This window comes from Abramis brama, assembly GCF_963993115.1.
Source record: "Abramis brama genome assembly, chromosome: 6".
Taxonomy (NCBI): Eukaryota; Metazoa; Chordata; class Actinopteri; order Cypriniformes; family Leuciscidae; genus Abramis; species Abramis brama.
The window spans coordinates 17440709-17468676 of NC_139968.1; the positions used below are offsets into that span (position 1 = coordinate 17440709).

Genomic DNA, 27968 nt, shown 5'->3' on the forward strand with positions numbered 1-27968 from the left:
AAAGATGATGAATGTTTATGATGGTTTCAAACTTATTTTTCTACCAAGTTTTAATTTAATGAAAGTATTGTATCCACAAAGTAACATTTCCTTACGAAGAATTACATAAATAATAATTAAAAAAATTCAAACTGTAGTAGGTCTGTCAGGGCCCTCTATGATATCATTTCCTGTTCTGTTTTTTGCCACATGACAACAAAATGGCTTCTTGGGTAGTGATTATATTGTATCTTCTTAAAAAAAAAAAAAATAATAATAATAATAAAAAAAAAAAAAAAAATATATATATATATATATAATTGAATTGTAATGCATATATAGATAGAGGTGCAAATAATAAAAAATAAAATAAAAAAACTCTTAGGTCTACTGAACTGAAGGGAAGCTTCTGTCAGGTTATATCCAGGAGATTGCTGTTTATTTGAATCAGATATGGTGGATTTCAAATATTTCATTGACACAAACATACCCTTTAAAAGTAATTTATTTGGTATTTACAGTTGGCCAGTGGAAGCTATGAGAATGTGCAAGATACAAACACTTTCGCCGGTCACAAAACGTTTCCAGCAACAGCTGATTGTAAAAGAAACTGGCATGAACGTCGTCTCAATACATTGATTGAAAACTTCTAAAGTCTGTCACTCAGTCACACACATACACGAACATTTACAATGGCATATCAGGTGCGAAAAGTTCAGTTTTGCAAAAATTTTGTAAACCAGAAGTTTTTGTCCCCAAGAACAAACAGATCACATGACCATCAGATATTGTCAGTTTTACAGCAATACTTTTTTTGAAAATCCCTGAATGTTAAACATTTGGCACAGACCAATCCAGCCAATTAGTATGATAATTGTAACATACAATTTTCTTTTCAAATACTACAGCGCACTGCGATATGCACCATGATATGCGCTAGACTGACAGCACTGAAAGAGATATATATATGTATATGCACATTCATCACTAAAACACACACATAAAGTGATTCAAAACTGATTCAGTAATACAATTTACAGAAAATGTTCTTAATCACCTTGTAAGCCTATAGCCGCATGGTAACAGAAGAGATTTTCCCTAAAAGTTTATTGGACACATTTCAGGCCATGCCTTTCATTGGAATGCACCAACACAAACTAGCACATTGTCATTTTCAAGAGCGCAATATGAGAGCGTTCAGCACTAGCGATCGAACACTGGTCTTAAATAGGCACTAATGCGATACAAAAGTAGCTGCTGTCTTAAGTTGTCTCTGTACAGGATGCTACATGTAACCCGCACAAACATATTCCCGTTCCCAAAAGCGAAGCGGAATGTAATCCCTTTAGAACAAATTTATGACAGGAATATGGAATGCAAGCAATAATTGATCAGTAAGGAAAAAAAAATGCCCTGATAAAGTGATGTGCATTCAGCAGTTTCCATGAATAGGGTACACAATGGGTCTTTGTCTCTGAAATAAATGCACACATCCCATGCTCTTAACAGAGAACTATTAGATTTGCTAGATAAAGTATTTTACATGTAGCTACCGTAGTATTATTTTGTATATCACATCACACAACAGCAACATAATACTGTTAAACATATTTGAATAACCAAAAATGCAACATTTGGTCTCAGACTAGCCAGCTCTGAATGATAGATCAATTTAGGCTAGTTATTGTATATTCAGTTTTTTTTTTGTTTTTTTTTGATAGAAATAAACAATTGCTAAAAAAAATAAAACAACTCAAAATCAAACAAATTGTTTTTAAATTATATTTAGACAAGTCCTAAACTGTGATGACGACGTTTGCTTAAACTGTTAAACAAAACAAAAAGTAAGAAAGACAAAGCAAAACTTCTGAAGGTTCATCTTTTCATTGATTATTTGTTGGAAAAAACCCAAACAAAAAACAAAGCAAAGCAAAACATTTTCGGAAGGTTAATATTTTCATTAATCCTTTGCTAAAAACAAACCAAACAATAAAAAAAAAGCAAAGCAAAACAAATCTTTTCTGGCGGTTCATCTTTTCATTGATTTGTTGGAAAAAACCCAAACAAAAAGCAAAACAAAACAAAACTTCTGAAGGTTTATCTTTTCATTGAACAAAACAAACGAAACTTTTTTTTTTTCAAGAGTTTCAAGCCCTATTTTGTACACTATTTGTGGAAAGTGCCAGATAAACGCTGCCGTAGTCACTCGTTTGCTGGTCAGTTTTTATGTCCCTGCTTAAAGTAAGTTTGCCACCGAATGCAAAGCACTGTAAATCCGAACACTGAGATATAGCATGAATTGCATATGATGATGCAAGCAAGAAAACTGTTTACATCTGTGCCAATAGCAATGCTACTACATGCCTTAAAACTTCTATTTTGGATTTTTATTGAATTACAAATAAAAATACATATATAAAAAAAAATTGAGAAGTAGAGATGTGTTTTTGGCCATTTCTTTTTGTTTCCGGACGACAAGATTCATATAGACCCCACGGAGTTCACATTCAGCCAGCATGCATTTGAACACTGGAGCATATATTAGCAGGTCCCGAAGACCTATGAAGTAGATGAGATGATCGCTACGGACACTGCAGGAAATATCAGAATAACAAAGGCACCCAAAGGGCTGAGCGTCTCGAACCCTAGCAGTACGTGAGCCCACAGTGTGCATGACGAGTCTCTCACAAATGATTTGGAGGGCAAATGAAGAAGCATTGACGACCTCACCTCGATATTTGATTGGTTTGAAGACTGAACCTGCTCATCAAGATGTCAATGTGTTAGAGCAGGGCTGGAATTTTGCATTAAACAGTTCTCCAGAAACTTGATCTCTTCAGTTTATGCCAGTCTCTTGGGATAGATCGGTTGAAAGGGTAAAACAATATAATACGAATAAAAAATAAACTATATCATCTCAAAATAAATCAATAAATATAGAGCACAATTCAAGCATGTTTTCCATTAAATTAAAAAAACAAAAATTCTCTGCTGTATCCTGCAATGCAACATGGAATCAAGACCAGGCTTGAATATAGATGCCGAGAGGGATGAAAAGAAAAGGGATGTTTAAAAGAGCTGTGCAGTAGATCCCTTCCTGTCCAGTCATCCACAATAAGACAAGAACATGAGAAGCGAACAGGAACCGTCCCTGTTGCCCAGTAGTTGATAACTCCAGGGTAAAAGACTCATTCACAACACGAAGAGACGACAACGGCTCATCTGATGCGATGAGCCGAGAAACTTGGAGGAAAAATAAAATTAAAGTGTCAGTAGCTTCCGCCGAAAGCCTCATGAACTCAAAGTAGTTTCTGAATCGCTTGCTTCTCTATTGATTCACAAAGTAAAGGGCCGAACGGACTCGTGATTGGGCAGCAGTGGAGGCTTATGGTCACTGTCTGTAGTAGGCACCTAAAAGAGAAGGAGATAAAAATGCACATTTAAAAAAAAAAATCTATCAAATTTGAAGCGATACCTCAGGTGCATTGGTGCAGTGTGAACCTTTGTACGCCGCTTCTGGTCTTGATGGAGGGCGAGGGTTGTACGGGCTCTCCACATAAGCATAGCTCGGGTTTATGTTCTCGTAGTGCTGTGTAGGAGGAGGCGGCCTGGAACAAAGAACCGAGAGGAACATGAGACTCCTGAAGGACTTCTGATAGCGTATGGGTGTTAACGAGGCAGAGATGTAGTACCTGACAGGTTTGTGGTTCCGCGCTCTCTGGTACTCGTCCTCTCTGCTACGCACCTCTTCTCGCATGCGTGGCCGTACTACTTCTTCTTGCCCGGGCTAATATGACAGAGCAGAAGAGAGAATGTCAGTGGTGTACGCAGGGGTTAAAGCACAAAAAAAGACTAAGACAAGACGATGAGAGACGACACCCACGTCATTAAACGATAACTGTGACTATATCAACTAGGGCTGGGTATTGACACAAATTTCACAATTCGATTCGATTTCGATTCACAAGCTTGCAATTCGATTCGATTTCGATTACGATTCGATTCAATATCGATTATTTTGGATATCAGGTACAATACATTGCAATTTTTCTCAAGGAAAACAAATCTCTTAACTATTGTAAACTATGGGAGTCAGTTGTAGCCTATAGGCTTCATTAGCCTACTATAATATTGAAGGTAAAAAAATAACTGATTTGTATACAAACACTTAAAATACACTTATTTATTTTTATAATAATAAAGTTATATTAAATTATATACAAATTTAAATGGAGGCTGTCATAAAAAAAACTTTCCAGATTTATTCAAACATGCATTAAATATTGAAGAACATTAAAAATTATAATGAATATGTAATATGGTGCATATATTTAACAAAATGCTACTCTCTAATTTTTCTAGCTGACTAACGAGTTTATGGTCACTGGATATGGTTTTTCTGAGGTAAATGTGACGTTACATGACATTGTTTACTAACGTCTTTCCATGGTTGAAACACTGATTGAGCGATTCCATGTGACATGATACGGACTTCGATAAGTTGTACTCTACCTTTTAACACACTTTCAGATGCTCATTCATGTTTATCTCGCGCTGTAACGGATATTATTAAGGCGGAAGAGAAGATTGTGTGCGCTCCGCGTTGCTGCTTCTCTTGAGCTGAGCTGCGCCAGAGCGATCTCACGCCACAGCGCCAAAACGGTATTTATGTTTTTGAATTTCATACGAAAATGGACGTAATTTGAAATCTGAGACTTTGTTTCATATTAATAATAACAAAGCACAAAGATTATTGCGATTTATTGAATGGGAATGCGCGCAACAATGTTCCATTCATTCATCACTGAAAACAGGATGACTAATCGATTCTTGGGATTTAAGAATCGATATCGTTTCGTAAAAATGAGAATCGATTAAAATCGAGAAATCGATATTTTTTACCCAGCCCTAATATCAACACATGCAATATCGTTGAAGGCGAGACTGAAATGTGTTTAAAAAAAAAAAAAAGTAACCAAAACCACTTTTTTTGTCGAATAAAGGAGGAGACAACACATATACTGTTTTTACGAGTGTTCATGCTTACGGTTGCCAGATTTCAATAATTTAAACCCACAGTCACAGCTTTTCTGTTAAAAGAACACGTTTTCTACCCGGTCTTTTCAATAGTATCTGGCAAACATGCGCACGCGCTCTCGCTACACTACTGAAGAAGCGTGGGTGATCTGAAAACACACACAAGTAAGCTGGAGTTCAGCGATCTTCATTTAAGATTTTCTAAATTAAAGTGTCATTCAGTTGGTCTGTGTTCTGTCACGAGCCGCTTGCGCTGTTTGTGCAACTAAATCTGCGATCAAAATGCAGGCTGATATCCAGCAGTGTTTAATGTTGTTCATATTATACGAGCAAGAATGCAATGTTTCCTGAATATCCACACAATTTCAAATGTGACATTGGTTTTATACAACAGTTCAACAAACAGAAGGGTAACTTTAAGTGATGTACTACATTTAAAACAGGATTGTCAGTAGGCTTATTGCTCTATTTTGCAGTGAAAGCCATACGAACGAATCTGTGGCTTTAAACGAATCGTGAGATTCATTGATCCGTTCATAAATACAGCCACTTGCTTCGTTACTGAATGAATGAATGACTCGATGACAGTGACTTACCGTCACCTACTGGCGATTTTAATTTAATATTTAAAAGCCTCACTTAGTTTTTTTATTGAACATTGTTTTATTTAAAGCATTATTTATTTTATAAAGGTAAAAAATTAACTGGAAAAATCGATTAAAGGGGGCAAAAATTGTCCTTTAATGGAAAAGGTGTGACTGCAGTCTAAGTGGAAGAGAGGGGTACGGCACTCAAAAAAATGGGAGAACCGAACTAAACTAAGGAAAAGGGGTATGTAGAATTGCACAAGTGCTACTGCTAAAGAGTGCTATGTCAATACAGCCTGTTACCTTAATTTACATTTCTCATAAGCTTAATTGAATTGGCCTAGAAAAATTATAAATGACATTTTTTGTCTAAAGACTACATATAAAATAGCTACCAAAATTAATATCGGTAACTGCAGTTTGACTAAAAGTAATGACTAAAAGCTGACAAAAAATGCAATTACTTTTCATCAACTAAAACTATGTAAATGACTAAAATGTGACTAAGACCAATAAGCATTTTCGTCTGAAGATGAACACTAAGACTAAATCAAAAATGGCTGCCAAAATTAACACTGGTTTCCATTTCTCCTCGAGAGGCTGCGCGAGCCTCAACAACACAACATTGTTGCCATCGATAATACATTTGTTATCCAATATCGATCGCAACAATAAATGTAATAAATCATTCTCTAGTTTTAGTGATTCCCTAGTTATTTTTTTGTTTTTGACGTTTTAATCAGGCTACTTGTCCGGTCGGGCAGGTAAAATTCTCTTTTACTTGTCCCTTCAAAAAATCCACTTGTCCCGGACAAGCGTTAACGTCGAGCTCTGTACAAACATATAAACAAACATTTATTAATCTGCTTTTTAAAAAGAAGCAGATAAAATCTTTTTAAAAATTTAAAACAGAATTTTTAAAAAGATTAAATCTGCTTACCTTGTATTCTACCTCGGGTCGTCTTCTATCGATCACTTGCTTCTTCTCCTCTTTCGATCTCTTATACTCCCTTTTCTCTTCCTCCAATAGCAGTCGGGCTAATTCCTTAAATTAAATTGCAAAACACACAAAATAATTAGGTTTGGAGGTAACAACAACCTCAAATTTATGTGTGTGTGTGTGTGGGGGGGGGCCATGCTGTACCTCATCTTTAGCAACTTGAGCGGCTCGTTTGTCAATTTGACTCGCCTGTAAAAAAGATCCGAAGTTACTTTTTTGGATTACAAATCACCAATAATTAAAAGCACAGAGAAAGATTCACTCAAGTTACCTTAATTTCTTCTTCTTGTAGTCTGCGTGCCACCTCCAAGTCTTTGAGCTCCTGGTCCTGTAGGTCTAAGTTGGCCAATCCATGTGTTGCTTCCTTCATGCCATACTCTCCTCTAACCTTTCGGCCTGCAGGGGGCATTAGAGGATATCAGCACAAAGAAAACACTACAGAACTACACTTTATTTATTCACACAGCAGCTCAAGAAGCCATTTTTATTTTGGGATTGAAAAGGAATGATAAAAAATGCAAGTTTGTAGCCACCGTCAAGATTTAGTGCACAAGATTCCCACAAACCACAATCACCAATGGATAGGAAAAAGGAAATCAAGAGTATGCCTTGACAGCACTCCCACCACCAGATGGCACAGCAAAGTCCAAGAAGGTTCAATCAAACACGTGGACCCAGGTCAATACCTCTCTCTCTGGAGGAAGGGCCAGGGGACGAGCCCTCATTTGAAGGGCCTCCGAGAGTGAGCTCCTCAAACACCTCGTTAGGGCCTGACGGGAGCCTCGGCCTGCTCTTGAGATCCTCCCGCTCCAAGCTGTCTTCTGACAATCCTCTAGTTGGGGTGAGACTGTACTCGTCCAGTTCTTGCTCTCTGCTTTTGTGCCTCTCTCTATTCCCATCTCTGCCTCGTTCTCTTTGTCTGTCTCTGCTAGCATGTCCGTAGCCATTCCTGTCCATCTCCCTGTCCACGTTTCTACCCCTGTCTATCTGCTTGACATCTCCGCTAAACAGTCGGTCTTGACTTCTTGTCTGGTTTCGATCTCTTGGCCTGTCCTTGGATCTCTGTCCATCCCTTTCTCTTTCTCGTTCTCGATCCCTGTTCCTCTCCTTGTCCCAAACCCTATCCTGGCCGGCAGAGTAATCCTTGGGAGGTTTCTCTTTCTGCCGCACCACAGGCTCCAGGTCGTCCCATTGATCTGGCTTCTTTCTTCGACGAGGTTCTTTGTAATCGAGATCGAGAGGTTTGTTTCTCTCTTTTGAGTAATCTTCCGGGTATTTCGGTCTTCGCTCAGGTGAGTGAAACTCTGGGATCCTTTCCTTGCTTGGAATCTCTGGATGCCTAGTTCGGACGTCTTCAACAGACTCATATTCTGGATAACGACTACGGGGATATATATTTCTATCTGGCACGGGAGAGTTGTACGGGGAAAGAATTTGATTGTGGTTGTGATGCTTCTCTTTTCTGTAACCCGGAGAAGTGGAAAGGGGAATCGGCTCTTGCAAGTCTGGCGGACGGTGCGGGAGGCTCCTGGCGGCTGCGTGAAAGCGAGCAATGGAAAAGGTGGAGTGCAGAACAAGGAGGGAAATAAAACTTAACCTGGTTAGTACACAAGGGTTAGTTCACTCTGGATAATGCAGGATGTAAAATGTTAAATAAAGCTATTGCTGACAAGTAGTACCAAGCCCTTCAAATGAAGAGGTTACAGCCAGGGTCCAGAATTAACTATGCCACACTTGCCATAGTCAAGTGACTGGAGAAAACTGAAAATGTATTTTGCTAAACATTATAAACATACATATACATGTATGTATGTATGTATATATTTAGCAAAATACATTTTCAGTTTTCTCCAGTCACTTGCAAGTGCATTTGACACTTGCAGAGTGTTAATTTTGGGTCTTGTTTATAGCAACTCCAGTTGAGCACATTAGAAAAGTCTGTTTGTGGATTAGGTTATTTTACAAAACAAAAAACAAATCAACAGGGGGGGGAAAAGTGCATACGGTAGGTGTTTATAAAAAGGCCCATGTGCATTTTCGTTCAGATTAATGCCAACAAACCAGGACTATGACTTTTTAGACTGCAAACATCTTGATAACCCTCCTAAAACGACTTCTTTATCACAGATTGACAGGTCAGGGGTTCAGAAACAAGTCTGATCCCCTCCCCACACATCACTGCAGAAACGCAACACAGGCCTAATTGTTAGCATCCTGGTGTGAGAACAGAGCTTAGCTACGCTGTCACGGTTCGATAGGGAACGAGCTAAATATACTCCTGCACAAAGATGCTGAATCTTTTATGTTGTGCCCTGTAGGCGGGTGCTAATCTGAGCTTATCATAGCAGGGTTCTTATGAACAGAATATCAACAACACGAAGAAATGCAATGCGTGCTGAAGTTTCACCTCTAGGGTTAGGGAGTTTTGGTGAAATGCACTCTTCATTAAGCACCAATGAATAAAAGGTTTGAATGATTGTTTAACGAGGCGAACAGACCCTACGGGTACGATACTGGCTGACCAGCGAGAGGCCCTAAACACATCCAAATGATTGCATGAGAGAATGATTACACAACACGTGAAAGCAAACAGTTTGAATGCAAACACTGGCACGCAAGGGCAGCCATGCAGGGCGGGTTGAGTTAACAGATGCAGTGTTGACATGAATAACTTGCATGTCCAGTTTTGTAGCATTAGTCACTAAATGGTTTCCCATTACGAATGCAACATGGTCTGCTGGTGCCGTTTTAGATCTGAGGCAAGAAAACCTTCCCACAGATGCCTTATGTTTACTAAACAAAATAAGTTGCACACTAACATGCGGTCAAGTTATTTGACATTTGTTTAACTTCTCAACAAACAGATGAAAGTATCTGGAGTGCTTGGGGCTTGAAATGCATGAAATGTGTTCATTACTGTAATTGCTTCCTAAAGCATAAGTACTAGGGTTGGGCCGATAGACGATTCCATCATCCATCGCGATTGGCTGACAGACATCACGATGTTGAGCTGGCATGATTTGTGCAGGAATGTCAAAACTTCAATGTCCTACTTTTGGACATAATTGGTCCTAACTAACAAAACTATGTATTTTTTCTAACTTTTTATTGTAAGTATTTTTAGTATTTTATTATTTTGTTACACATAATTATGGAGATAAGAGATATTGATTTCAGATTAAACTTTTAAAATCATACCTGTTTGCATCTTATAATCCAACAGTGTACAAAACAATAGACACAAAATGGCAGCAGCTGCATTTGTATGAAGTTAAATTTTTAGTGATTTTGTTAAGTGCTCTTTTCATTTTTATTCGTTTTTTTTTTTTCTATGAATGGTTTCAATTTATTTTTATTTTAGTTTATTTCTTGTTAGGTCACGTTTTCATCTAATACCTATACTTTATTTCAATAAACAAATGTTTTTTATATCTTTAGTTAATCTGCTCAGAACAACAGCTTGGGAGTCTTGACTGGTTCATTGCAAGAAAGAGTTATTTGTATCTGAATCAAACTTTACTGGTTGTGTTGCATGTTTGCTTTTGTGGGCAACTAATGAAAACATGTTGTCTGTTTTTTGTTTATTGAATTTACTGGCTACCATGAAAAGGCACAGATTTCAAACTTCGTACTGTGGTAAAATATTTGATGCGGAGCAGTAGATTCGGCTAAAACCCTACAAATGCAGATTTTCCAGCGGTCGAATGTGTTTACTGATCCAAACACATTTTCTGTTCTCCAAACCTCATCTTTGCCCGACTGCACACCTTCCACCAGGGGGCGCTCTACACACCTTTGTCTTCATAGTACTCCTCTTCAAAGTTTTCTTCCATCTGCTTTTGCCGTTTTCTCTCCTCTTTCATCTCTCGCTCCTGTAGCTTCCGGGCAATGGCCTAGTTGAGCGCATATAAACAAATTCAAAAGAATGAGTGGAGCGAAACGAGAATAGCAATGATGTAACAGACATGGGTGTGGTTACGTCTATGCCTTACTGATGAATAACACACAGAGAATGCGAGTTCTGAAGTGTTACAAACACAATCACGATGAAGTAACGTGACCGATGTGGGCGTGGCTAAATCAATCCCGTACAGATGACACAACCCAAGTGTGTGAAAGTTGTGAACGGCTGGAAGGTGGCCTGCTCTCACCTCATCTTTCTCTTCCTGCTGCCTCTGTTGTTCAGCCTGCCGGACTAGTTGTTCTTGAATCTCCTGAGCAATCTCATTGTCGATGCGTTCCCTGACAGGACAGAGGGAAAGAAAACACTTGAGTTTTCACTCTGTGAGCTTCTCAATCAGCCACCTTTCAGTTCCTGTGTCTGAGAAGAAATTGCTCTTGGAAGACCAGTCTCCAGCATTGAGTGCAATGGGTTACAAAGAAACATGTTACTATTATCTAGAGCTGTCATCGTAATACATTTTTGCTGATTAACTGTCATGGAATAAAAATTGTTAATGATTAAGGAGTAATTTATTCACAATAAACTTCACTGATGAAGGGTTGAACCCGAAAACATTTTGCGTACCTCACACTTTTTTGCTCTTTATTTGTGGCTTCTGGACAATAAAATCCTGAGAGCTTTTTGGCCTATTTTCGTGTGCGGATCTTTTTTCTGATATTCACAATAAACTTGGAATCATACAATAAAATCAGTATTATTTATAAACTATTATAGTATTTATTAATGTTGAATTAGCTTTTAGTTTTCATTTTAGATTTTTATTTAGCAATTTTGTTTGTGCTTTTGTCATGTTTATTAGTTGCTGTTTTTTTAAATACATGTAATTATGATTTTTTTTGTTTTAGCAATTTTAGTAATTTGACTTGAATGAAAATAAGTTTTTCATCTAATATTTATATTTTATTTCAGCTTTACTTCCAATTACCAGAAATTATTTTTAATAGTTTTAGTTAACAATAACAGCACTGAATAAAATATAAATTTCCTTTAAGGTTTTGTAAATACTGGTGTCTAACTTCTGGTAAAGATTTACATGAGTTTAGGAGATTAATTCCCAAGTAATCAGTAATGTGATTACCGTTTATAGAGTAATTAGTAAAGCAATCCCATTACAACCTAGTTAACGTAATTAGTTTGACTCAGACACACTTAGGACTGTAGGACTGAAGAACACTATCAGGCCTAACACTGTTTTTAAAGTCTCTTCTGATCACCAAGGCTGCATTTATTGGATTAAAAATAGAATAAAAACAGTGACATTGTGAAATATTATTACTATTTAAATTAACAGTTTTCTATTGGAATATATTAGAAAATGTAATTTATTCCTGTGATTCAAAGCTGAATTTTCAGCATCATTACTCCAGTCTGTCACATGATCCTTCAGAAATCAGTCTAATGTGCTGATTTGATGCTCAAGAAACATTTCTGATTATTATAAAAATTAATTTTGTGGAAACCGTGATAGTTTTTTTTCAGGATTCTTGATTAATAGAAAGTTCAAAAGAACAGCATTCATTTTAAATAACATTATAAATGTCACTGTTGATCAATTTGATGTTTCTTTGCTGATAGAAGTATTAATTTCTTAAAAACTAAAATCTTAATGAGCGCAGATAGTGTGTATTTGTAACAAACTGATGAACGACTAAAATTCATAACAATATCTTCTACTGTAATGTCTGAGCTGTGGAATGAGTCTCCCCTCAGGCTCATCTCTCTCTCTCTCTCTCTGCCATGCTCAAACTCTGATGATACCATCAGCTCAGAGACCTTGAGACGTCGCCCAGCAGGAAGGAACACTTTATCCGCATGTGGCATGAGCACAAGTCAAAACATTTTACAGCGACAGCGTACTACGAGACGACAAGGCCTTCGTGTGCAGACACAAGCTCAAAGCGCAGCAGGAGCCAAACTAAACTCCACATACTATCTGTATAAAGTGGAGACACAACTTTAAACAACATGAGTTATCAAGGACTGATAGCACAAGTGCACACACAGGTTTATGTCCATGATGTCATCCACTCCCACTTACAGTACACCCACTTATCTTAACAGACAGCAAAAACAATCTGAAATCAGACGTCTGCTGCCGAGAGTTTGGGAAGGTCTGAGAAAAGAACAAACTTCCTCTCCACATTCTTTCACAAACAGACACAGTACAGTCTGACCTTTAAGATCTACATGATCCACAACTTTCTGGTCTCATATAGCTCTATGTCTCGCATGGGACGAAGAGGATTAAGGAAGTATAGTGTTTTCAAAGGTCACTCACAGGCGGCGATGTTGTCTCTTGCTCTCGACTTTGGCCCGCAGGTCCTCTTCCTCCTGCAGACGCTTGGCCACCTGCAGGTCCTGCTGCACCAGACGGCTCTTGTGGACGTTAGAGGCCAGGTGGCTCTCGACTGGAAGAGAAGAAGAGGAGAAACCTTTTAGAGCATTTAGGTGTAACAGACACTAGAGAAGACTCATTTCACACCATGTCTAATGCAAATAAATGACACAAAAGTTTAAGATTTTTTTTGTGTGTGTGTGAGATGTGAAGGCCAAGTATGGTAACCCATATGCGGAATTTGTCTTCTGCATTTATCTCATCCAAGTAAGAGCACACACACACACACACACACACACACACACACACACACACACACACACACACACACACACACACACACACACACACACACACACACACACACACACACACACACACACACACACACACACACAGAGCAGTGGGCAGCGCCCAGGGAGCGATTGGGGGTTAGGTGCCTTTCTCAAGGGCACCTCAGTCACTTCCTGCTGGTACTGGAATCGAACCTTCGGGTTACCAGTCTGACTCTCTAACCATTAGGCCACAACTGCCCACCTATCTTGAAATCTGAAGCACATGATTGGTCGAAAAAGCATTTTCATGCAAGACTGATATTTACAAAAATTTGTAAGAAAAAGTATTTATTAAATATATTTTTTTTTTTTAAAGAAACATTGAATGATCTTAAATCACTGATTTAGGTTTGAATTTTAAAATTGTTTATTATGTAATAATAATAATAATAATAATAATAATGATAATGATTATTAATAATGATAATAAAAATAAATGTAATACAATTATAAAATATTTTTTATTGCAGTTATAGTAATTTAATAAAATCATTATTATTACTGTTTTTTTATTATTTTAATAATAATTATTATTATTATTATTATTATTATTATTATTATTATTATTATGACTAAACAGAATATTAAGTCAAAATAATTCAGATTTATTATTATTCAATTAATTATATATTTTTTATATTAATAATTAAAACAAAAGCATTTTCACTCAAGTCAAATAATATCTAAATTACTGTTTAATATTCTGTGTTTAGTCATAATAATGCAATAACTAGCAATAACTATAGTGAATAATTATAATTAAACACAATATTAAAATGTAATTGTAATTCAGTGGGGAAAAAGAATGCGAAAACATGAATAATGAAAAGATAAATTCGTTTTTGTTGTGCAATTTTTTGAAAACAAACAAACAAACAAACAATTCAGTGAAAACAACTAATGCAAATAATAATAATAAAAACAATTAATAAATTACATGGGGGTTTTTTGCACAATTTTTTTCTAAAGTTTATAAAATATATGACTGTGGACTGAAAATTAATGTCATTGCATAATTATACATCTTAACTGAGAGCACATTTAGAGGGGTCACATCAAACCAGTTGCCGTTTCAAGGCCGAGTCAACGTGCTGCATCGACACGGCAGTAAATCGTAGACATTGACGCAAGTCTAGCCGACACAGTGCATCATCTTCCCGAAGTCTGAGCACTTTTTATTGATCCTGTGACTGTGAGCACACGTTATATTTGAGAACGTGTAACAGAAAAAAAAAAAATCCATAAATTGAATCATTTGTGTGATAGATATAGCTCAAGTCAGTCAAGCCAGGACATTTATTTTGCGATGAGCAATTTGAACATTACATTACGAGTCCTTCTCTGGCTTTCATTCAGCTGGGACGGTTTAGCACCATCTGACAGTGCGACTAAAAGTTGATGAAAGATCAGGCCTGTTGATTTAACACTCCATTACAGTGTTGTTATTGGTAACAAAGTATTAAAACAGTTAATTAAAATGGTGACACTTTACAATAAGGTTCATTTATTAAACATTAGTTCATGTATTTCCTAACATGAACTAACCATGAGCAATACATTTGTTACTTGTTTTTGTTAATGTTCGTTAACATTAGTTAATACAAAATAAAGACAAATAAATAAATATCATATGAAAATATTAAACAAACAATTTTTTTTTGCTTTAGTAACAAGTGGAAATTAGAGAAATTAGATTGAAGTACTAAGATTATTAAAACTTAAAATAAAACCTGATACTAAAACACTAAAATAACTGCTCTACCGTAGAGAAAATAAAGTCTCATGGTCAGTTTTTTTTTTTTAGGACTTCTCATTTGAGATAACACAGAAATATGAATTTGCCGGGAAACTTTTTTAATAATTGAATTCCCCGAGAGAGCACTTGTGTTTCTAACACCTGCCCACATAAAGAGGGAGTTTTCAGATCTTTCCAAAACCATACAGTAGCACGAATGTTTTGCAGTAACAAACTTTCTATGATTTTTTCGGTATGACACAGATACCGACTCTTCCTGGAAAGGGAACTTCCTTTTGATTTGAGCGTCCTTGCAATGTTACATCCTTTCACAAAAACACGAGGACTGTGAAGCACAGCTGGAGGATGTCGAATCAGATGCTTTGTCTAACAGCCATCCACATTTTGTCTAGGTCCGTCATTGTGTCCTCAAGAGCTCAGTGAGGCGTTTTCGATTGCATCGTTCTCACACACGAGTGCTAATAAAATACATATAGATGTGATCTCTGGTGAAGGTGTAAAACCTCACATTGGAGCAAAAGGGGAAGCTAAGTTTGGACTTTTCGTTTCACTGTGTTTAATAAAACCGTTAAAAAAATAAAAAAATAAAAAAAACCACATAGGCTTTGAATGACTCATTTAGTGTCAACAAACAGCTTCAGGATACCAGGTCATAAAATTCCATGCAATAACATTCATGTATGTTAAAAAAGTACAGGTTATACAATAACTTACTTTCCTGTTCCTGAAGGTTGTGGGCCAGACAGTGGTCTTCCAGCACGGCAAAGTCCCGGCACACTGCAGACGGACAAAAAGAGATAGAAATCTGAGTATTTACTGTTAACAAAGAGTTACGTCACAGTTTCAGAACATGCAGGAAGTCCACAAAGCAAACCTCAGGATAACAGGTTTAGGTAAAAACAAACAAAGTATGAGTTAGTATTGGATTTACACAAAGGTTCAAATGTTTAGGGAAGAAATTAACAGTTTTATTCAGCAAGGATGCATTAAATTGATCAAAATTGACAGTAAAGACATTTATAATGTTACAAAAGAGTTCTGTTGGAGATGCACTGATACTCTTTTATAAGGGAAAAAACTCTCCCAACTAATGCTGTAAACTATACAGGGAGGAAACCCTCTCAATTTGGTGCATTACTATGATATTAGAGGTTGAAATTAACAACAGAGCCCAAACTATTATATTCAACTGCTATTTATATAATAATCACACTCAAATAAAAAAGGAAAGGTTTGAATAAAACTAAGTTGCACATTTCATCAACACTTTTTTATTAAAACATATGTATATAATTAACAGTAAATAAGCTTCGACAGCTCTAAATTCAACACAATAGATATTTTCTTCACACACAGATGCAATATAACATGTTTTTCTGACCCCTTTTGACAGAGTTATAAAATCAGGCCTGATCATTGGCTGTTTTTGACTGATAGTGCTTTTATCGGCCGATACAGATTATTGGCCGATATATCGGTGTATCCCTAATTTCGATTTCAAATGAATGCTGTTCTTGAACTTTCTATTCTTCAAACAATCCTGAAAAAAAAATGTAAAATATAATATTTTATATTTAATATTTTATTTAAAATATAATATAAAAATAAAATATTAAAGCCGATAAATAATGTATTCTTTCCTTCAGATGCGCACTGTTCGCCATGATGGTTTTGAATTGCTTGAAATATGATTAGAATCACATTTCAAAAAAGGAAAATACAGTTAAGAGCAACATGTGCAGTAGGGGTGGGAGAAAAAAATCGATCCATCGATGCATCGCGATTCTCTCTCCAACGATTCTGGATCGATTCTGAGAATTTCAGAATCGATTCTGAGCTTAGTTTTTAACCAGATATGCGATATCGCTGAGTTTGCTTTAGAAACACCCGTAATCTGCTTTCTTCCAATTCCTCACACACATACATACACCAATCAAACTTTCCATAATATAATCTTTCATAAGTTCGGAAAGGTTGAAGCGAATTACAAGGACATTCACAGGCTTCATTGCACAGGATGCGCTGTGAGAGACGCGCGCTTTGTTTGATGTTACGTTACACTTGAAGCGTGCTGTCTCGCCTTTCGGTATTTTCCTTACAAATGCTCTACGAAGTCATCATTTATGTGGTTTGGAATGCAGTGGACTTGTATGTTTAAAATATGAACCTGACTAACAGAAGGCTGCTTTCAATTTCAAATGCTGACACGCGCACTTTGTTTGTGTAGACTGCTCGCGCATGCGGCTGTGCGACTCCGTGTAAGTGGTTTAATATACTTGTGCAAAATTAACGTAAACACAGCCAGTTATGTCTTAAGGGATTAAACGGACAGGACAAACCACTTTACTTCTTATATTTCAAAAGAGATCCGTGCGTGAATGCAGCTTAATAGATCTCCCGCAGTCTATGATGTCATAGTAAAAAACAACAAGTAAAGATGAAGAAAAATCACTCACAGTTCTTGAATGGAAAACGTTGATAATCTTAAATAGGCTACTGAAAGCACTATTTGTTTGTTTGTTATGTTTCTATGCTCCTCTTTATTATTTGCTACTTACTTGTATGTTTTGAAGTTATATTAGTTTAAAATTCTTAACATACAACTGTTTTAATTTTTTTTTTTTTTTATTTGTATTTTTTTTTTAAAAAGTACTTAATTACCTATGTAAACTAATGAATTAATAGGGAGGGGAGGGGGGAGGGGGGAGGAGTAGATAAAGAATCATTCTGGAATTGGATCGGATCGTGAGGTGACTAAAGATTCCCACCCCTAACATTTACATACTGTGAATCGTTTTTTTGAATCGAGAATCGATTTTGAATCGAATCTTGAGCCTAAAAATCGATATCGAATCGAATCGTGACATTTTCTGAATCGTGCACCCCTAATGTGCAGTGCAAGTCTGTCACATAAGCTACATAAAATTATAATGAGAACATTATAATTGTGTGCTTGTGACATGGCTTTTAATAGTGAGAATTTTGTTTTTGTAATCAGGCTCTCAAAAATTATATAACATTTTTTATTTAGAGTTATCGGCTTTCAAAAATAAAGAATTATCACTTTTGGGCCAAAATTTTCATATAATTTTATGTTATTTTAACTGTATTTTTGATCAAATAAATGCAGCCTTGGTGCGCATAAAGGCCGTGACACACGCGGTAACTCGTTCGCTAAACTGAACAGCCAATCATAGTCTCTGTCTCACAGACGGCCCCAACATCGATTCAAAAAGCTGAATCGGTCGCACTGTCATAGATGGGGGCCTGACTAGAGCCAACATGTGGAAGACACAGCAGAAACTAGCCCGACAGACACTCACCGACGGCCCAACGGCCAACCATCGGCCCTAAAGACTTACATTTTTAAAAAAATCGTACAGACCTCAAACATTTAAATGGTGGTGTATATTTTAAATACATTTATTCATTTATTATTAATTCCATAAGAGCAGTGAAGGCTATATTCATAGCAAAAATAAAAAACAAAAACATACAATAGCAACTATATAGAATCTTGTATAGTTTAATATATTATTGTATTATTTGAGGGGTCTATATTGGTCTAAAACTGCAGGGAAACAGACCATTAACACCTCAGTTATAAATATCTTGCGAAACTGAAACCACGTCTTCCACATCCGCCCTTTAACATGCTCTTATCTGCCTTTTTTATGTCTTATCCAGGCCTGATTTTGCACCTGGCAGCCTCCCGGCTACTGAGACACGTTTCATAACACAGGTGCAGGAGCGAAGAAATCATGTACTTAATTTGTGACTGGAAAAAAAAAACTCCCTCTAGTCTCTGATACACGCTCTGATAACCCGAATCAGATAAAAGCAACTTTTGCATTTCAGTCTGCAAGAAAACTGCATTACTGTTTCAGGGAATTGAGCGTAATTAATATAACCAAACACACACACCCAGTTTCACTCCATAATCAGACTGTGTGCTACAGTTGTGAGCGAATTTAGCGACAGGTTTAATATTGATGTGAAAAACAATTCGCACAACACTAATTTACCTAGCAATTTTCACATCAGTCTGTGTTTGTTCGCTTAGCTTGAGCGAGACATGTAAAGACTAGAGGATAAGATTAAGCCATTGCTGCAGATTTGTGATTAAAGACGTTGTCCATCTGCTGCTGCTGATTAACAACTTCAGTGTTTCCAGGACAAAAAAAAGCTGCGGAACTGAGACTATAGGATATTCATAGTGTTAAATGAGGAACCAATACCAAAATGTACATTTCACAAACTATCCTTTCTACTCTACTGGTTGGTGAAGCACTCTTAATGCCCTATATAACGGCTGAGTAACATTGGGCAGAAGGAACCAAGAAAGTTCTAGTGACAACAAGCGTCTTGGTGCTGACTGTGCATCTACTATGGGCTTTATCTCCATTTGCATGGAGACTATTTAAAGGTTTTTATTCTGTCATCATTAGTTAAAAGTACCGACTTCGGTACCAAGTCAGACTGGTCCACTGATAGACGCCTGCTTTTGAATGCTCCCGTCTGTATCTGTGTAAGCGCTCAGTCATCCATTCGGTCATAAAAAGCATCACTGATGTATATTTACAACATGATTTTGAAGTGTTGATCATTGTAGCCAATCACAGACATATCCGATGAGCGAAGTGAGTAGTGCTGGGCGGTTTGACCAAAAATCCACATCACAGTATTTTTCTAAATTACACCGGTTTCACGGTATATGACGTTTTTTTTTTTTTCAAGCATGACTGGGTGTAAAACACATTTTTCACTGAGTGAGAGAGGAAATACTGCAGTTGATTGATTTAGAATGCCCTATTTTACTGTCATGAGTGAATATTGTAGAAAAAAAATCCACACTAGTATTAATATAGGTTTCCAAGGCTGTTTACAAAGAGGTGCCAGCAGGAGGCGCTTTAGGAGCGGCAGAAATAGCGGTTTCCTCGGTAACGGCTGTACACAAAGAAGCAACGCTCATAAACGCTGCTTTATCAGGAAAGATAAAGAAAGATTCAATCGTAATAAAAAAAGAAACTTTTCTAAAGACCGTCAGTTCACTTCAGATACATTCATATAAAAACACCCGCGCTGCGTTTTGATTTTGAAACGTGCAGTGCTCATGTTTATTTAACGATGTCAATGCCAACCACAAATAGATTTTCCAAAAGGCTGCGTTGATATTGTGAACCAATGTATGGGAAACACTGTAATATAATTTGACAGCTATCAATTATAGTTTAACCTATCCACTTTCAAAGTCACGCTTAGTAACACGTGCATCACCACAGTGCAACAGTGAAAAAAGACCCTCTCAAACAGTGTCGCGCCGCGTTCCGATCGTTATTAAAACGGCATACACCGGTACTGCGGTATTTTAAAAATTCATATCATAACAAAAATAAACACCGGTATTCGGTATGAACCGGTACACCGCCCAGCACTAGAAGTGAGTACAATGGGCAATCAGAGGCGTTTACGATTCTGTTCAACAGCGCTCTTTTTGACGAGTCTAGTCATCATTTACTTACCCTCACGTTGTTCCAAACCCGTAAGACCTTCGTTTATCTTTGAAACACAAATGAAATGAAATCTGAGAGATTTATGTCCCTCCATTGGCAGTCCACACAACTACCACTTTGACACTTCAAAAAATTCATAAAGAGGTCGTAAAACTAATCCATATAAATCAAGCGATTTAGTCCAATTATACTGAAGAGACATGATTGCTTAATATGATCTGATGATGAGGCTTTTTTCACATTTAAACATTCGTCAACACATTAGCTGTGGTAAACGGAAGCTCAAGCAAGTTCGCTTGACGTGCGAGAACCAATGAGGTTCATTCTCGTGTTACCAGGGTTTCTGCAGGGATCTTCAATTGAAATTTAATGCTTTTTAATGCCTTTTTAATGTCATTATTTTCATTTTTAATGCCATACACGACCCATGACTAACCACGGATCTTATATGTATGTATGTAATTACATATATATATATATATATATATTAGTGCTGTCAATCGATAAAAAAATTAACTTGATTAATCAAACATTTTTTCTGCATTTAAAAAAACTTAAATTTGTTTAGGTTTATATATTTTATAATGTAATAATTTCACAGTTAATCTACATTGTAGATAATCTAGAGACAATATAGACCATCCAATTATAACCATCCAACATTACCAGGGCTTGACATTAACTTTTTGAGGCACTTGTCCTTTGGACAAGTAAATTTATGTTTTACTTGTCCATGCACAAAAGTCACTTGTCCGGGTAAAGATTTATAATTTTATCATTTATTTTTTTGTGTTTTGCTAATGCAGAATTCGAACAAACCGTTGAAAGCATCCAAACACTACCAATATTAATAAAATTCAGTTGAAACAGTAGAAAGGAACGTGTCCCAAGAATAGAGTTCCCTTTCAACAAGAAATAAGGATCTCCAGACTAATACAAAGTAATACTTTGCACGCTGGTGTGCAGTGTATCACCAGAGGTAGTGGTGACTTGTAGGTATCCTAAGTATTTGCAAGCTAGCTAGACAAGCTAGCTAGACTTACTGTATACTATATCTAAAATAATTTTGTAGACATAACAATTAGAGATGCACCGATTACAATTTTCTAGGCCGATTCCGATTTTTCATTGAGTTTGACCTGCTGATACCGATTTAAGCCGATTCTGATTTAATTTTTTTCTAACCACTTTACAGCACACACAAATATTTATTTTCGATCTTTTCTTTAACCCTTTCACGCGCAAGTTTAAAATATTCTAACTGACACCCCCACCCCCAGAGTGAGTTTTTTCAAGGCGAACGTTCCCTTTAATGTTTCCATGGCGACGCGTCACGCGATACACCGCAGCCACAATAATACTGTATGTGTCGCTTTTATTTCGCTTTTCCTTTTTATTCAAAATATTCACAAACTTGCTTACCATGTCATCAACTAGCCTGTCTGATATTCCGATTCTCAAATACGTGTGAGTGTGTTTGGTCGTTTAAAAACCTTTATAAATAATCTTGATCTATAACATGAGATGGGCGCCGCAATGTTGTCCTGTCAGTCGGATTACAGCACGTGAATTCATCAGTTTCTCCCGAAATAAATGCAAGAAAGCGGCCGGTGAACTGAGAAGAATAGAGTAAACTTTATAGTTAACGTTACTTCCACTATGTTTGTCTGATATGAATAACACATGTCGGCAAATTATATTTGAATAGATTGTTATTGCTGCTTCCACAGACATCAGTGTGTATTTTACAAACTCCAAATGTATTGTTTTACTCATGCTTATGTGTTTTTAAATATCTGAAACCTAAAATAAACATTATGAGGTTGAAAACACTGCTTAGTTGTGATATATGACAGCGCTGAACGCGTCCGACTCTGGCTCAGCGCCAGCCAACGCACGAAAGCACAGTTTGAATCTGGCAGTGATGCGAGCGAGTGGCACATAACGTGAAGTAACATGGCATTTTAATTTGTTAGTCCGGCTTTCTCAAGCCAACTTAAAGTTTGTCTCGACGAACTTTTTAATCTAGTTTTGTTTGAAATTTAACTTGTCCAGTGGGACAACTAATTTTCTCTTCCACTTGTCCTACAAAAAAATCCACTTGTCCCGGACAAGCGGACAAGCCTTAATGTCGAGCCCTGATTACAGTTGTAATTGAAAGCTAACAATTTTTTAACATTAGGCTTTAAAAAAATATGACAACTTTTAATTTAAGTGAACTCAACAAACAATCCTCACATAAACCCATAATAATATAATACCTTTGCCCTTCCTGTCTGGTAATAGCCTATATAAAAATGTAATAAAGAGTTTTCTGGCAAGCAGTCTGTACGCATGATACTGGCGCGCGTTTTTCCTTGTGTGTGTGTGTGTGGCATTCACAGGCAGCGCGTTTAAAAGCATTTACATGAATAAGAGCGGGATCATATAATGTAACACTACCCAAAGGATGACAAAAATTAACGAATGCTGCGTTTTGCGTTAAATATTTTAATGCGTTAAACTGGACAAAAAATAACCTTATGCGTTAACGAGTAAAAAAACGCAAAGTGAGCTTCAATAGGATGTCAAGCTGATGAGAGAAAGTTACTACACATAGTTAATTGCTGTCTGCCTTTTGCCGTCGATTTGTGGCTGTCAGACTGCATATGAGATTTTACGGTGTTGATTCCCATTGTAACTATACCCAACTTAAATACCTTTTTACAAACGCTGCAAAATCCTTCTTTATTTTGACCACCAACGGGCCGCAACCATGTACTAAATTGTTTGTCTTCCTTGCACTTTCCCAGTTTTCTGGTCTGTTGTTCCTGATGTTCAAAATTACTCGCGTCACCTCCGCAACTCTCCGGCCGCAAGCAATCACCAAACTGGTTCCGCGTGTTTATCACACTAACGTACATATTTTGAAATTGCGACAGCAAATAAAAATGATTAATTATGAAGGCTGTATTCAAATAAATTGATAATATAAAATTTTCTTCAAAACGATAAAAAATGTAATGCCTGTAGGATTACAATTTAATGCTTTTTAATGCCATTTAAGGCCTAAATTATCGCAAAATCCATTTAATGACTTTTAATGCTTTTTAATGCCCCGCGGAAACCCTGTGTTACGCCGCATGTTTGAACTTCCACAAAAAAAACAATGAGGTTCCTTCTTGAAATTCTTCCAGACTTCTTGCGCTTGATGCTTAAGCTGACAGGACTTAAAAGCACATGCAAATGATAAACATTCACTCTGATGTTAAACTTTGCAATTAATCTGTGAATCACATGATCACGGATCAACTACGATCCCTATACTTGACATCACACATCCTGCGATGTGACTATCGTTATATCGCGCAGCCTTACAATGAGGTTCGTTCACGTGTTACGCAGCACGTTTCAGCTTCAGCAAGAACCAATGAGGATTGTTCTTGCGCGTCAAGAAAGAACAGTTGAGCTTCTGTTTGTTTGCTGATCAATGTATAGGCCTATATGCGAGTAAAAGCCTATATTCAATCTGTTCATGATATAAAGCGATCGAGTCTCTTCAGAAAATTTGCACTAAACCGCTCAATTCATATTAGTTTTACAATCTCCTTACTTACAAAGTGGTAGTTGTGTGGATTGTCAACGGAGTGACAGAAATCTCTCAGATTTCATTTAAAAAAAATCTTCTTTTGTGTTTCGAGGACGAACGAAAGTCTTACAGGTTTGGAACGACACAATGGTGAGTAATTGATGACAATTTTTTTCAAAGTTTTAATGGCCAATTTGCTGAACCTGTGCTGGAAACCCTTCACTGGAAACTTTCTCAGGTTATCCGTGGTTTACCGTTATGAGAAAACTGGAGCAGTTGATGCAGTTTAAAACTACTGGGTAAACCAATATGTATGGGCCAAGTTGATTAATCAGACCATTTTTGGACAATGAGAAAAACTGAGAAAAAAAACATTTTGCTTTCAATATTTTCATTGACCGACTGAATGAATGTATAAACATTTTATATAATAAATATATACACTACTACCGTTCAAAAGTTTGTGGTTTGTGAAATTTGTTTCTTATGCTCATCAAGGCTGCATTTATTTGATAAAAAATACAGTAAAAACAATAATATTGTAAAAATGTTCAATTAGATGATCCTTTAGAAATCATTTTAATATAGGCCTACTGATTTGCTGCTCAACAAACATTTCTTATTAACATCAACGTACAAAACCTGTTTTGCTTAATATTTTGTGAACACCGTGATACATTTTTAAGATTCTTTGATGTGTAAAAAGTTCATAAGAACAGATTTATTTTGAATAGAAATCTTTTTTAACCTTTTTAACCGTCACATTTGATCAATTTATCGCATCCTTGCTGAATTAAAGTATTAATTTCTATCCACCCCAAAAAATCTATATCTCTTACCAAAAAAAACCTAGCTTCCACTTTGTATGCAAAATAGTTTAATAAATGTGAGCATGTGACACCTTACTAGAGCATGCAATACAGCCCAAAGCGACACAAACAATAAGACATCAATTAAAATGTCTGATTAATTAAGAATGATGATACTCAAGGCACTACTAAGCACCAGCCGAGCAGCGACTGGCAAACAAGAAACAGCTACACAAGGAAAAGCTGAAAGCTACCCAAAGCAAACATGAAACTAACGCTGAACGCATCCCATGAGATCTTAGCAAGGCAGCAAAACCAGCACAATTTTTAAGCCTGCAAGTTTTCCAGACAAACATCCCCAAAATTGCCTCGATGAGCAAAAAGCAGCTGCAACACAACAAAATGCTGAATCCACACACACGGAACAACTGAAAACAGAAAGCCACAAGGACATTCTTCAAGGAAAAACAAACAGAAACCCATGAGTGAGAAATGTCACGTTCGTCTTCAAATATCCAAACCAACATTTGCATAAACTTGCACACACTTTAATGCAGCTCGAGCACTGGCAGAACTAAATACTATGACATTGTGAAATTATTCTAAATTTCACAGTTGAACACGAAGTTTCAAAAAACTCGTTCAACTCGTGTTCAAGAAAAAAACACATTTTTCACTAGTCTTTCAATAGACTTTTGGGGTTCTAGGTGTATAAATAGGCTCAATGATTCACAATGCTGCCACATCTTGTGACCAATGGATTTCATACATATGCAAAGAGTCTAATGGCCACTTTCCACGAATATGGGACACTTTGGTGTCTAATGGCCTTTTTTTTAAGCATTAGAGACACAACGCCATGATGTTTAAAGAGTAGTTTGTTCTACTCCTCAGCGGTCTTAGACTGAAAATAATTGAAATTAAATAAACAACTAGAAACCTTTGGTCCTTAATTAACTAGATTAATTGATTTTTGAATTTCAGCTTCATACCAATAACTAAATCTGAATGAAAAGTAGTTTGTTTTAAACATATCAAATGTCTGAAAATGGTGAATTTGACATGTCTCACCTGAAGGCAGTCACATTTGTGGGAAAAGAAGATCCATTGTCTATTATCCATAAGATAACAATGAATAACAAACCGCTTACTCAAAGGTCACTTCCAGACTGAGCAGCTTTTTATTGGCCAAATTTGTGTTCAAAGTAGGTATGCACTGATACCACTTTTTCCAGAACGAGTCTGATACCGACTGATACTTAGCCTAGATTTTTAGCACTTGCCGATACATTTCCAATGCATAATAATTAACCCACCATTCAACCAATTTGCCAGGCCCGAATTGCCGCTAATGTGGATTAGAAGCATTGCATTCAAACATGAATTGCATTCATAAGCAATTTAAAAGTGAGGTGGAAAAGAGGGAAAAACTATCTAATGAGTATGAGTACAAGAGCGCAGTATCAGGCCTGATACCGATACTGGTATCGGTGCATCCCTAGTTAAAAGTTTAACAAACTAGACTAGTCTAAACAACAAACTAGTCTAAACTTAAACTGTGAAGATACAAAAATCAACACAGGGAAATGATTTGTCTCATGCAAATTTCCAGATTGTACATATTTCTATTGAAATTACTGCATTTTGCCATTTGAATTTCACCTTATAAGTATAAATGTGACCGCAACTTTAACCTCTTTTAATGCATTTATGGTAAAATTATTTATTTCAAATGAAATTAATAACTAGAAACCAACATTTGGTCGCAAATTGCTTACAAACACTAGGGGGCTAATATTTGGATTTCGGTTTCAGACCAATAACCGAATCTGAATGAAAATTAATTCGTTTTAAATTGTGAATTTGGCCTGTCCCTTAACCTTCTCGACCATATTTCAGTTTAAATCATTTATTTTATATGAATCAAATAAAAAGGAAGTTTAGAAAACAATATTCTGTCTACAATTACTATAACTGCTTATTGCACTTTTTAGACCAATAATTGACCCTGAACCTCAGATAATAAACTATCACGCACAGGATTTGGGGGCAGAAATGACAAGGTCTGTAAATACTGCCACATTAATCCTCCCTAAGCATCAAATGAGGTTAACATTAGTGGGTTGAAATCCTGCAAAGCAAGCTTTTCCTTTAATAAGATGATCAGCCACCAACAGCTTGTGTTGCACCACAGTCATCTTCAGTATGCAGAAGATTTCATGCTGAATCTCAACACATGTGCCAGAATTCACACTGCTATCCGCCAATACACACCACACCAACTAAAGCTACTGTTAGCCATTCTACGCCATCTATTATATGATATTTAAGGCAAAACAGGCCAGAAATCAATCGCTTTCTCTTTCTATATTAGATATTTTAATAACGGCGTTTCTCACCGCTGACGACTCAGTATGTGTTGACGGAAATATGTTATAAAAGATGACCAATTTACTGAGCCATTCATATTTCAACACAATGTAATCATATTTAACGTTTTGAATCATCTGACAGGACTCAACGACCATCTCTGAATGAAGCTCGCGCTCGTGTCGTGCGTTTAGGTTTAACGTTAAATGCGTTTCTCTCTGCGCGAGACAAGCGCGTGCCATTCGCCTGTTTATTTGAACGCAAACACACAATGTCTCGGGACGCGCACCATCATCTTCTTCATCTTCACTCACCCTCTTTTACGCCAGGCAGGTTGTTCTTATCAATACTGAAATCAGCCATGTCGTCGGCGCTTATTGTTTCTCTGGGGTTCTGAAGGTTATTGTTTGACAGACTGGTGGCGGTTCCGTCAGATTGATAAATAAATCCAATCGATGTCTTCGGTAATGTGTCGCTCTGATTGGTTTATGTCGCCAAGCGATGTGTCTTGTCCGTCCCTCCCTCTCTCTCTCTCTCTCTCTCTAGCAGATGAGCTCACACGCGCACACACGAAACTGAGAAAAAGCTGAGCAATGTGTGTGTTGTGTTTGCTACGGATAGCAGGGCGGGACATGCCACGCAAGCACGCGCTCACATTCTGACACGCAGGGAAGCGCGCGCGCGCGCGTACGCGAGCAAACAAACGCGAACACAC

At 36.9% G+C, this 27968-nt stretch overlaps 1 protein-coding gene across 3 annotated transcripts; it reads right to left on the reverse strand.

The window, feature by feature from the left end:
* Positions 1-466: 466 nt before the first annotated feature.
* On the reverse strand, positions 467-27920 carry ccdc50a (coiled-coil domain containing 50a). 3 transcript variants are annotated; one of them, XM_084118101.1, is made up of 12 exons: positions 27568-27885; positions 15708-15770; positions 12846-12975; positions 10755-10845; positions 10397-10496; positions 7290-8138; positions 6875-6999; positions 6748-6792; positions 6544-6648; positions 3672-3766; positions 3481-3587; positions 468-3390 (listed from the first exon to the last, which is right to left on the reverse strand). In XM_084118101.1, exons 1-12 carry the CDS (start codon positions 27614-27616, stop codon positions 3371-3373), a joined length of 1779 nt encoding a protein of 592 aa, XP_083974227.1. In that variant the 5' UTR covers positions 27617-27885; the 3' UTR covers positions 468-3370. The 3 variants fall into 3 exon arrangements, with proteins under 3 accessions (XP_083974226.1, XP_083974225.1, XP_083974227.1); XM_084118100.1 differs by lacking the exon at positions 7290-8138 and having other exon boundaries at positions 467-3390; positions 6556-6648; positions 27568-27920; XM_084118099.1 differs by lacking the exon at positions 7290-8138 and having other exon boundaries at positions 467-3390.
* Positions 27921-27968: the final 48 nt, after the last annotated feature.